This window comes from Vulpes vulpes, unplaced genomic scaffold, assembly GCF_048418805.1.
Source record: "Vulpes vulpes isolate BD-2025 unplaced genomic scaffold, VulVul3 u000000899, whole genome shotgun sequence".
NCBI lineage: Eukaryota > Metazoa > Chordata > Mammalia > Carnivora > Canidae > Vulpes > Vulpes vulpes.
In genome coordinates this window covers 4,079,128-4,091,395 of record NW_027325780.1, presented here as the reverse complement: position 1 = coordinate 4,091,395, position 12,268 = coordinate 4,079,128, and the positions used below count along the sequence as shown (strand labels likewise).

Here is a 12,268-nt window from a genome sequence, read left to right as displayed (position 1 = left end):
CTACTACAAAAAGAAATATTGGAAAGATTATTGGGTTCTGTGGTGAATCCGCAGTGTCAACAACCAGATTAATCATTTAAACTGAAAAACTTATTTTCAGCTAATTAGCCAATATGTATATATTGAGGGATTTCTATGTACCCAATAGACATAGGCCCTATTCTCACAAAGAAATTTAGCTAAGGACAAAAAACTAGCACACATGAAGCAGTTAGTGAATAATTATGTGTAAGGCCCAGTAATTCAGCCCAAAGAAAGGCTTATGCCTGATAATTATTTGGATCATTTCAGTTGTATGGATCCATCCTAAAATTCCCATCTGGACATTCTGTGGAAGGCTGTGGAAAGTCAATGTGACCAAAAACAGACTTAACATTTTTTTCTCCCCTAATCAATCCTAAATCCTATCCTCCTCTTCTCCATTTTTACTCCTGATCCCATAGGTGGCCTGGGTGGCAGCAATACTGTAGATAGTCTCTTCTCCAGGCTCCTTTCAAATCCATTCTCCACCCCAGCTTCCAGAGAGTTCTATCAAAAGTGCCTATGGGAGCAGACACTCTCCTCACTGCTCATAGGATAAAGCCCTAGGTCCGTGCCCTACTGCCCCAATCTGATGCAGCCCATCATCACCTGCCATCATCTGTCATTCCCTCGTAGGCACTTTTTGCACCAGCAACACTCAACCACCCACTGTTCCCCAAGTATAAGCTGGATTAGCTGCTTCATGTAGGAGCTGACATGACATGATACAGCCACAAGACACAACACATCCAAGTCAGCCTGATAGAGATCTTTTGGGAAGGCAGCACTAGGAGGGTTGTTGAACCAGCTGTCCTAGTATAAGCCACTTCCAAATGATAAGAATAAGCACTGGAGAGACATGCATTAGGCTTGGATGGGAATAGGTAATAATACTTTTAAGGCAACTTTCAGGACTCAAGAGCACTACTCGTTATTCTTTTGGCTCAACAGAGTGTTACTTAATAATTAAATACATGTTAGCATCTACATTGCCATCTACACAGTCTAAATCCACCCAGAGATAATGCAGACTGACCCTAACAATCTGGCCTAATAGTGTGTAAATGATTCTTACTGGACTCCAGGTTAATAAAACTCACCAAATATCAAAATGCCAAAAAAAAAAATCAAAATGCCAGTGGGTTTGCTTTTTTTTTTTTTTTTTTTTTTAATCTCTCCCTGAGGGATGCCTTGGTGGCTCAGTAGGTTAAGCATCTGCCTTCGGCTGAGGTCATGATCTCAGGGTTCTTGAATCGAGCCCTGCCTCAGGTCCTTCTGCTCCCCCTACTCATGCTCTCTCTCCGTCAATCTGTCAAGAAGAAAGAAAAGAAAGAAAAGAAAGAAAGAAAGATAGATAGATTTCTCCCTGAAATGAAGCAACTCCTATCCAGACTCTCATAGTAATGTAAGTCATTTGTGCCACTTACCTTTTTAAATTCTCTGTTGAAGTAAAAGACATAAGCTGCCATTGACATTCTACCCTAATTCTCTGACCTTATTTTAACTCAGGAACATATACATTGGCATCTTTTTATGTCACTGTTAATGAGCTCTTTTGCTCTAATTGCAATTGTAGTAATTTCAGCTAATGAGACCTGACAGTTGATGTTCAAACATTAGTTCATGTGGAAGCTGCTGCTCTGTCTATAAATGACAGACAGGACAACAGGGTGGAATAGCTATCCTAAAAAGCTCCTGCTACAAGACACCCGCTAGACTACTCTTTAAACATTTCCACGTAATAATAAATGTGAAACCAAGGTTGAGAACTGACATCCCAAAGAGAGAGAAAGCAGCCACCAGATGGAAATTGAATCAAAAGGACCTGGTGACAATCGGAGAAATAGATGTGTACAAAGAGAGAGTGGCTGAAGGAGTGGATGAGACAGAGGATTATTAAGATGTGAATGAATAAGAAGTGTGCCCATGAAACAACGCCCTGGTCTGTGTGTAACTTGTGGAACCACTCATTATTTTACAACCTGCTTGATTGTGATTATATCTCCCAGAGTTTATATAAATGAGGCTTTCATCACCTATTTCTATCTTGGTCTCCTCTTCCTTCCATTACTGTTGATTATCAGAAATACAGCAGCTACCTTAAAAGCAGCTACCCTTAAAGTAGGACTTGCAAGAGCAATTATGCTATTATAACAATGGCAGTCTGCCTCTCTTTCTCTAGAAAGAGTGTAAAACTCAGATGCTGAAGGGACCAGGTGGGTGGGGTGAGTGAAGTGGATGCGAGTTTGTACGTCTGCTGTAAAAACCTGGTGAGGGGCATCTGGGTGATCTGGTGAGTGTCTGCCTTTGGCTTAGGGGTGATCCCAGGGTCCCACATCCGGCTCCCTGCATGGAGCCTTCTTTTCCCTCTGCCTGTGTCTCTGCCTCTCTCTCTGTCTCTCGTGATAAATAAATAAAATCTTTAAGAAAAATAAAAATAAAAACCCTAGCAATAATATTTCAGTTCTCCATAAAAATATGCCCTCTTTCATTTTTTGTTAAACACATGACCCTTCTCAGGCTCTTTCATTTTCCTTCTTTTGGTAAAGAGTTCAGATACAAACAAGTATTTCTCTACTCTCAGAAAGACAACAGAGCAGGCATGGTGGCAAAGGGCATCTTTCATGGGCCTCTGAGAGTTAGGGAGCCAGCAGGAAGGTGAGGGACCATAGGAACAGGGAGGGCACCCCCACCCCAAAGGCAGCCTCATTCTGCTCAGCCCACTGCCACAAAGGACTGTGGTGAGGATACCACACAGAGCATCTGTGTGTTTCAAGAGAAGCTGGAAACCTGGATTATTGGGTGCAGTTTCTAGATTTTAAAGGTACAGTAAGGCAATGACCACTGGCCTACAGAGCATATTAAAAAGAGCATAAACAACAACAGAAACAATAATATGTAAACAAGGTCATCCCAGAGGATGTAAGTTTTCATCTACTCATCTTTCCATTCATCCAAGCAATACTTAATGAACATCTGTTATGTATGACACTGCACTTGCTGGCATGGGAAGATGATACAAAGCTAAATATAGCAGAGCTGCCACCTTCAAGCCAGCTTCAAGCACCAAATTCTGTCATAGGGATTGAAAATCCCTGACAGGGCTAAGACTAGAGGGTACTCTTCAAATAATTCAATTATGGAGATGCTGATGGTCTAGTCTAGTTTGATTAGCACAGAGAGAAGACAGGAGATACAGTGAACCTGAATCACTGATAACCTAAACTACTACCTTTAACCATATACTTGGTGGAAACTAAAGGAAGGTATAAAAACACACTAAACAACATCCTGGTGACTTGAAAACCTTAATAACATATTTTCCAAATTGCTCTTACAGAAATATAACAGAGATACTATGTTACTTTCTTATGTTATTCTAAAAATCATCATAATTAGTTAGAAGAACACTTGATCAGCAGCTCTCAAAACGTGGTCTGAGGACCTCTGGGGGTCCCCAACGTCCTCTCAGGGGGTCCACAAGGTTAAAACTATTTTCATAATAATATTAAGAGATTATTTGCCTTTTTCATACTCATTCTCATGAGTATAGAGTGCAGTTTTCTAGAGGCTGCCGGACATGTACTCTGACAGCTAACACGTGCTTGTCTACTCTTGTGCTTTCAAAATTTATCAGTTTTATTTTATTTTTTTAATTATTCTTTTCTTTAAGATTTATTTTATTTTATTTATTCATAGAGACACAGAGAGAGAGAGAGAGAGAGGCAGAGGCAGAGACACAGGCAGAGGGAGAAGCAGGCCCCATGCAGGGAGCCTGACATGGGACTCCATCCAGGGTCTCCAGGATCACGCCCTGGGCTGCAGGCGGCGCTAAACCGCTGCGCCACCGGGGCTGCCCAATTTATCAGTTTTAGTTTCTAATATTATAAATATCGATAGCTATAACTCACAGAAACACAAGTTCTTTGGGGTCTTCAATTTAAGAGTGTAAAGGGGCCTGAGCCCCCAAATTTTGAATTAGATCATAAATTCTGCAAGATAGGGATTGTGTCTACTTTACTCTGTATCCACAGCTCCTAGCACATTGCCCCACAAATGGTATACCCTCAATAAATATTTGCTGGGATCCCTGGGTGGCGCAGCGGTTTGGCGCCTGCCTTTGGCCCAGGGCGCGATCCTGGAGACCAGGGATCGAATCCCACGTCAGGCTCCCGGTGCATGGAGCCTGCTTCTCCCTCTGCCTGTATCTCTGCCTCTCTCTCTCTCTCTGTGACTATCATAAATAAATAAAAATTTAAAAAATAAATAAATAAATAAATAAATAAATAAATAAATAAATATTTGCTAAATAGGGGGATCCCTGGGTGGCGCGGCGGTTTAGCGCCTGCCTTTGGCCCAGGGCGCGATCCTGGAGACCCGGGATCGAATCCCACATTGGGCTCCCGGTGCATGGAGCCTGCTTCTCCCTCTGCCTCTATGTCTCTGCCTCTCTCTCTCTGTGACTATCATAAATAAATAAAAATTTAAAAAAATGTTTAAATATTTGCTAAATAGGGCAGCCCCGGTGGCACAGCGGTTTAGCGCCGCCTTCCACCCAGGGCCTGATCCTGGAGACCCGGGATGGAGTCCCACGTCGGGCTTCCTGCATGGAGCCTGCTTCTCCCTCTGCCTGTGTCTCTGCCTCTCTCTTCGCTCTCTCTGAATGAATAAATAAATAAATCTTAAAAAAAAAAAAATAAATATTTGCTAAATAAATGAATGACTGCCAAAGCATAGGCATAAAAGTACTTTTAGATATAGACAGCAAACACCAAAAGTAGCCTTATTTTCCTCAGTTGCTTTGGACTAGTTACCAGCTTTGATGAAAAATGGTCCCTGTATTTAGTATACTGTGCTTAAATGTTACACATATTGATGATACAGGCCCTAAATGCCTAGTGACTTGGCCAACATCCTATGCTTTCACTAATGATCTTACAATCCCACCTGCTGATTCTTCCCCAGGAAACAAGCAAATGCCTGGCAGAACAGATGGCCCTTCTGCTATGGCCTGACAGAAAGAAATCTAGCACTTTATTAAGAAAGTGAAAATGGTTCTCACAAGCAACACCCTTCCCCTCCCCCTGCTCAAATCCTTCCTTTAATGTGAACTTGAAAAATAATAGTAATCATTAGTAGTAACATCCTCAACTAGAATTATCATCTTTTATATGTCAACTATATCAGATGAAATTAAAAATAAATAAAGAGTGGGAATAGAAGCACCCATTTTTGTACAGTGTATGTTACTATATGTGCATAAATAAAAATGTGGAATTAGCAATATGTTAACAGTAGTTATCTTTGTTTTATTAATTTTTCTTGTATCTGACTTTTTATAATAGCATGTATTCATTATCAGAAAAATAAAGAATAAAATATGAAGGTTAAAAAAAATGCCATCTCAAAGAATAAAGATGTGGGCTGCCATAATCACTATCCAAACCAGCCACAGGCTTCATGGTTAGCTTTTTAACTTGGGTGCCAACCCTAAGGAGTCTGATTAGCAGGGCTGGTAGCATCTGCATTCTTTAAACTCTAGAAGTGATTTTGATGTACTTCTTAAAGTCTAGGGACTACACTGAGAACTACTGGCTTACTCCATTGTTTGAAGTGGAGTAAGGTACAAATTCGTACCTTTGTAAGATATTGAAAGAAACATAATATGATTTTGATATCACAAGATCACATTTCTTTTTTTTTTTTTTAAGATTTTATTCATGAGAGAGACAGAGAGAGAGGCAGAGACACAGGCAGAGGGAGAAGCAGGCTCCCTGCAGAGTCTAATGCAGGAGTGGATCCCAGGACCCCAGGATCACACCCGAAGGGAGCCCAAGGCAGATTCTCAACTGCTGAGCCACCCAGGTGTCCCACAAGATCACATTTCTAAATGCCAGGGAGGAGTTGGATAATTTTGCTTAGGAGTTCAAGAATTTTGCGAGGATACTGCCTCTGTTTAAGGCTCTATGATTTCTGCTTCTACTGAGCCAATCACATTACTCTGTTACAAATTTGGAAAAGAGAAGCCACGAGATAAAGCATTTCTATGGGAGGCTCAGCAGCTGAAACGTCACATAGCATTGGGACTGAGGAAACCTCTGAGAAGTAAACAGTCCAGGACCAATGAGTCAACAGAGGAAACTATTTGGTAGGGGAAAACAGAGGAAGCTAGTGAGAGATACAAAGTGTGCCTAGGTTCTGCTGACTTTGCAGTTTCTACTGTACTCTCAGGAGGCCTTAGGTTCTCACCCTCAGACTTCCATGAGCTTCCTCTTTCAGCTTTACAGAAAAAAAAAAAAAAGTCTCATCATTCTGGAGCCAGCTTGAGTGGGTTTAGCTCCTTGCTCCTCTTTATTACTAAGAAGTGGAGGACAATGTGGTAGAGGATAGAATTGATGATTCAAGCCAGGGGTCTTTTAAAAGAAAAGAGAGTGCTACTAATTATGCCGGGACAACAGGTGTAAATAAAGCAGGACTGTTGCTGGCGACAGGGTATATAGTCATCCTTGGGATGGGAAAAGTGAGGAGACCCCACTGTGTGCCTCACCCTACCCCGACCTCTCCAAGTCAGTTATCTGCATTTCCAGTGGTACATTAATATAAAGGCAATCTGATACTCACCATCATCTTTTTTTTTAAGATTTTATTTATTTATTCATGAGAGACACACAGAGACATAGGCAGAGAGAGAAGCAGGCTCCATGCAGGGATTCCGATGAGGGGCTCAATTCCGGGACCTCAGGATCATGACCTATGCCTAAGGCAGACGCTTAAGCGACTGAGCCACCAGGCATCCCCTACCATTAATGTTACTTGGTTAAATTAGCAGTGATTATATTTTATTTCTTGAGGCATCTGCAAAATAGCTCCAAAGTTATATGGCTCCTAAGAGAGGCTATAGCTGTTTTTGCTTGCCTAGAGTCTTAGGTCCCGGCCAATGAGAAGTATATTTGTCCTGTTCATCTCATCCCTGACACCTAATGCTATCATCCTCCCTTGGCCTGTGAACAGGAAGCAAAACATGTGAACTGTCTCTTTCCTTCTCACTGGTTCCCTTGCCAGCCCTTTTCTTTTTAGCCAACTCTGACTCTGGCTGGCTCTGCATTCCCATTTCTGGGAGATGTTCAAACTCCCAGTAAGTCTAAGGGCAAATTTAATATGCTGAGCTGCAAAGAGCTGCAAAGCTCTTAAACAAAGCTTACATGCCTGTGTCACAAAATCTCAGAAGTTTGGATCAAGAAGGAAACTTATCTATCTCCAGCCTACAGAGGACAAAATAATAGTTACAAACAATAACAACTATTAACATTTGGGCCTTATGCAAGGTGTTGTGCTAGGTGCTTTACATCAGTCCTTTCATTTCATTCTTGCAACGATCCCAAGGCAGGTCTTCTTATTACTCCCATTTTCAAAATGAGAAACCTGAAGTTTTGGGCAGTTCAATATTTGCTACTTGGCTCGCTCAACTTAATCCAAATATTGTTAGTGACAGAAAAAAAGAATCTTAACCAAGGTCTGCTGATTCTTAGAATGCTGCTCTTTTAGCTAGAATGATCAAAAGTGAGGCAACAGACATTTACTGTGTACCTGCCATGGGCCAGGCACTGTGCTAGAGGCCAGGACATTCAGTGGAGTTACCAAGTGAGCCAGGGCATCAAAATCTGCCCTTCCAGGCTGGGGGGGTGGGGGGAAGAGTAGGGAGTGGGCAGAGATTGAACGGTTTCTGCAAAGCTCCATCTTCAGAGGAGTCAGAATGCTTTAGGGGCACCTGGGTGACTCAGTCAACTGAGCCTCTGACTCTTGATTTTTGACTAAGGGCATGATCTCAGGGTCATGAGATCGAGCCCCCTACTGGGCTCTGTGCTCAGCAGGGACTCTGCTTGTCTCTCTCTCCCTCTGCTCCTCCCTGGCCCCTTGCTCACGCTCTCTCTCTCTCTCTCTCAAATAAATAAATAAAATCTTAAAACAAAAGAAAAACAAACAAATTAAAACGAATGCTTGACAGAGAAGGCCTGGTTAATGCTTAGAATATCCCCCAAGAAGTGGGTGTGAGCAGACAAAGGGGGATACATTACTATACCTGTTTTACAATTGAAAATTGAAGCAAAAACAATTGCAGGACTTGTCCAATACAAGGCAGTAACCAGTGAGGCCAAGAATGAAACCAAACTGTCTTAGTTCCTTCTATTCCATTCACTGGCCAAAATTTCAATCTCCCTTTAATCTTAAAATCCTCCCTGCAAATTATTCTAATAGAAATTATGTTACCACGCTTCTCACAATTAGCCAAACCCACTCATTTGAATTTCATGCCTTTCCTCTCTTCTCTTTTTGATATAGACAAGCCAGGGCATGGAGAATCTTCCAATGAAAACAAAACAAAAAAACCCCTAAGAACTGAGAGTATCAGAGTGGATTTCATTACAAGTATATTAAGGTCAAGTGATGACGGAATTGCTCTGTAACAATACCTTGGACATGATGGCGGCTGCCATGACTGATCACCCATCCCCTGCCTGATACTGTGCTGGGTGCTTTACACAGATGACCTCACTCAATCTCCCAACGACACACACAGAGGCAGGTCCAGGATTCATGGGAAGCTTATACAATGTGAGGAGACCCTTCCTAAGAGAAAGAAAGTTTTAGACACAGAATTAGGTCCAGGCTGTTAGAAGGGCCCGTGTAAGTGAGGGCCTGAGCTTAAGCTTGGTGTGCTTCACAGTTAATGCACCACTGTCCCCAAGTGGCTAACATCCTCACTTTCCCAAGTAATGACATCGAGGCTCAGAGAAGTTAAATAACTTGTCCAGAATCAAAAAGCTTGCAGATGGTAAGGCCAGGATTTGAATACAGCGTGTCTGACTTCAAATCTCAAGTATTTTGTCTGTGCTCATGTGGCTTCTAACAAAAATAAAACTCCTTTACAAAGCACTAACTATATCCCAAGAAAATTACCTGTTTTCCCTAATAATTCTTATAAGCTTTCTATTCTCTGGACTTGTTATTATCCCCATTTACTGACAGGGAAACCCAGAATCAAGGAAGGCTCAGTTCAGCACCTGGCCCAAGGTGACCCAGCGAGTACATGGTAGAGCCAGGACTCATGTCTAGGGGTCCTTACTCTGTCCCACCATCCCATGCTACCACACCACAGGTGACCCAGGAGAAGAGAATGGTATTGATGGTAATGTGTGACCCCTGGCGGACTTTCAATATTCCTGTCCACCAAAACTAGCCCTATCATTTAATTTCATATGCTACTTTGTTCAGTGTTCCTTCATGGGGCTGGGCCATTCTGAAAGTCTACTTCCTCTGTTCTATAATTTATTAGTCTGATCAGAGTCCATTCCTCACAAATAAAACCACATAAAAAGGCCAATCACCAAATATCAATGCAAACTCAAGGCCCAGGCAGGCTGCCTCATAGCCACCTTCCTACCTGCCCACGAAATGGAGACCCACAGAGCATCTAAGGGCTGGTAATATCTGAGGCACCTGGGAGACCACTCATCTCATGGGGCTCTCCTGAAACAGCCTCTTAAAGCCACACAAGAAGACTCACATACTGACTATGATTGGATTACTTAACTCTGGTCATCCAAGCAAGAGTCCATATCCTCAAACAATCTTGCCATGGATTTGCAGATGGCCAGGAGTGGGGAAGATTATATTTGGTTTTTCCTCTGAACATGGCTGCTCAGGAAAAACAGTGGTCTTTGGGAAGCTCAGACAGTGAGCTTCATCTTCCCATAATAATGTGAACTTTAAAATTAATTAGCTTACTGTGACTTTTTAATTTATCTTTAACTGTCAGATTTCAAGTAATTGATGGCTTTTGGGAGCCTCTATTAAAGGAATATGTCTGTTGCCACCTGAATGAGACAACTCGACTAATAGGGAGTTCAGTGATCAAACTGGCTTTTTCATCCAGGCAACAGCAAATACAAACCACTGGGAGAAAGTAAGCACCAGGCTATGGGTGCTAACAAGAAAGGCTGCAACAATGATTTCTCTTTTTTTTTTCTTTTTTTTTAAAGAAAAAGTGATCCCAATATCTCTCTTTTGTTCCTCTTTCCACACAGATTGGTGGATGTGGGTGAAAGGAAAGAGCATTGGTAAAGTCAAGTGACTCAGAAGTCTTCTAAAATGACCAGCTCTAAAAAATATATAGATAAATTCTTAAAAGACCAGCTCTCCAGTCCACTCAAGTAGTGTCACAGACAGGTTCAGATTCTTTCCAGAATCTAAATGCATCCTTGTCTGAAGCTTATGGTTGTTTTAAGAAGAGCACAATCCAGGGTGAGACAAAGCAATACAAACTGTTGGTATGAGATAGCACATGTTTAGTCAGAGGGAAACCAGCACAGATTTGATGGACTGAAATGCCACCCGGCGCAGAGGCCTGGCCTCTCTACCAACAGCCTTGCCTAGTCCAGGGAGGCAAGAACACAATAGACCGCACACTCCTTCCGCATGCCCCGCCCCACACCACTTCAAAGCCACAGCAGGCAGCCAACAAACCTGCCCTGGTTGTGATGTTTTTCATTTAGTTTTGTTTTTTCATTAAGTAGAAGGGAAATCTATTTGGGCCCAACAGAGATTGAGGCATAAGGAGGGCGTGGAAGGGGAGGCAAATGATAGAATGTAAATGAAAGCCTTTTGAAAAAGTCTAGATCCACAGTTTTCTATTATTCCTCTCCACCCGCCTTTAACCCCTACCTGTCAGTCCCGAAAAGACCAGCAAGAATGGGGAGCTCTAGTCGGGAGGACCCGCCAGGGTGCAGGGGTTCCCGGCACCGAGTTCAGCAGGCGGGGTGGGGGGTGGGGGATGGGGGCTGGAGGCGTCCCGGCAGCACGGAGCGCGCACACGGGCCTGAGCGCGCGAGCAAGCACACTCCACTCACACTCACTCACACTCACACACACTCACTCACACTCACACTCACTCACACACTCGCTCACACTCACTCTCACTCTCTCATACTCACTCACACTCACACTCACTCATACACACTCACACTCACTCACACTCACTCACACTCTCACACTCACACTCACACACTCACACACTCACGCTCACTCCCACTCACTCCCACTCACTCACTCACACACTCACACACTCACTCAGACTCACGCACACTCACACACTCACACGCACACTCACTCACACTCACACTCACTCAGACTCACGCACACTCACACACTCACACGCACACGCACTCACACTCACACACACTCACACTCACACTCTCACACTCCCACTCACACACTCTCACACACTCTCACACTCACACACTCTCCCACTCACACACTCTCACAGACTCCCACTCACACACTCACACACACTCACACTCACACTCTCACACTCCCACTCACTCACACACTCACACTCGCACTCACACTCACTCACACGCACACTCACACTCACTCGCACTCACACGCACACTCACACTCTCACACACACTCACACACTCACACGCACACTCACACGCACGCACACGCAGCCCCGCCGCCTCACCTTCTCGATCGTCTGGTCCACGGCCTTCTGGAAGACCCGGGCCACCAGCAGCGTGATGCTGGCCACCAGCAGCAGCAGGGACAGCGTCCCGACCGCGTAGAAGCAGCACCTGCCCATCCCCGCCGGCCCGCGGCAGCCCTGCAGGCAGGGACGGACGGACGGACGGACGGACGGACGGCCAGACGGACTGCAACGGCCTGGCCTCCCGCTCCGGTTTCGGTTTCCCTTGCTCGGCAGCCGGGCCCGCCGCGCTCAGCCGGCAGGAGAGACGCCGCAGCCCGGAGGCGGCGGCCGGCGGCTGCGCGGGGAGGCGGGGAGGCGGGGAGGCGGCGGGGCGGGCCCGCAGTCATGTGCCCCGCGGCGGCCGCCGGGACTCGCGAGGACGCAGCGCCCGCCCCGGACGAGCTCACCGGATCGCGGGGACACGGCTACACGGTCGCCGCACCCCGCGACACGCGCTCTTCGGAGGTGCAGGCTGAGTCCGTGCCCACAAGCGTGTCCTCCCGGCCTCGGCCCCGGAGGGTGCGTGAGGGTGTGTCGCGTGCTGGGTGGGGACGAGGGGGGAGGGGGGAGGGGGGAGGACAGTGTGTTGGGGATGAAAGAGCAGAATAGAAACAGAAAAGAGGGAAGTTCCTTTTGCTTCGAGGATCAGGTGTGCAGAATACAGGGCGGGGTGGGGGGGTGTTGAGGTTCCTTGGGGTCCGACTTAAAGGCTCTTTGTGCCCC

At 44.9% G+C, this 12,268-nt stretch overlaps 1 protein-coding gene across 2 annotated transcripts in view; it reads right to left on the bottom strand.

Annotated features, from left to right (window-relative positions):
• SCARB2 (scavenger receptor class B member 2) overlaps positions 1–11,920 on the bottom strand; it is a 102,950-nt gene extending 91,030 nt beyond the window's left edge. Inside the window, exon 1 of one of the 2 annotated variants that reach the window (XM_072745432.1) lies at positions 11,543–11,920. In XM_072745432.1, coding sequence (XP_072601533.1) covers positions 11,543–11,659 — 117 coding nt within the window. In that variant the 5' untranslated portion in view covers positions 11,660–11,920. The remainder of the gene's footprint in view (positions 1–11,542) is intronic. The other variant, XM_025992966.2, reaches the window with a different exon arrangement.
• Positions 11,921–12,268: the final 348 nt, after the last annotated feature.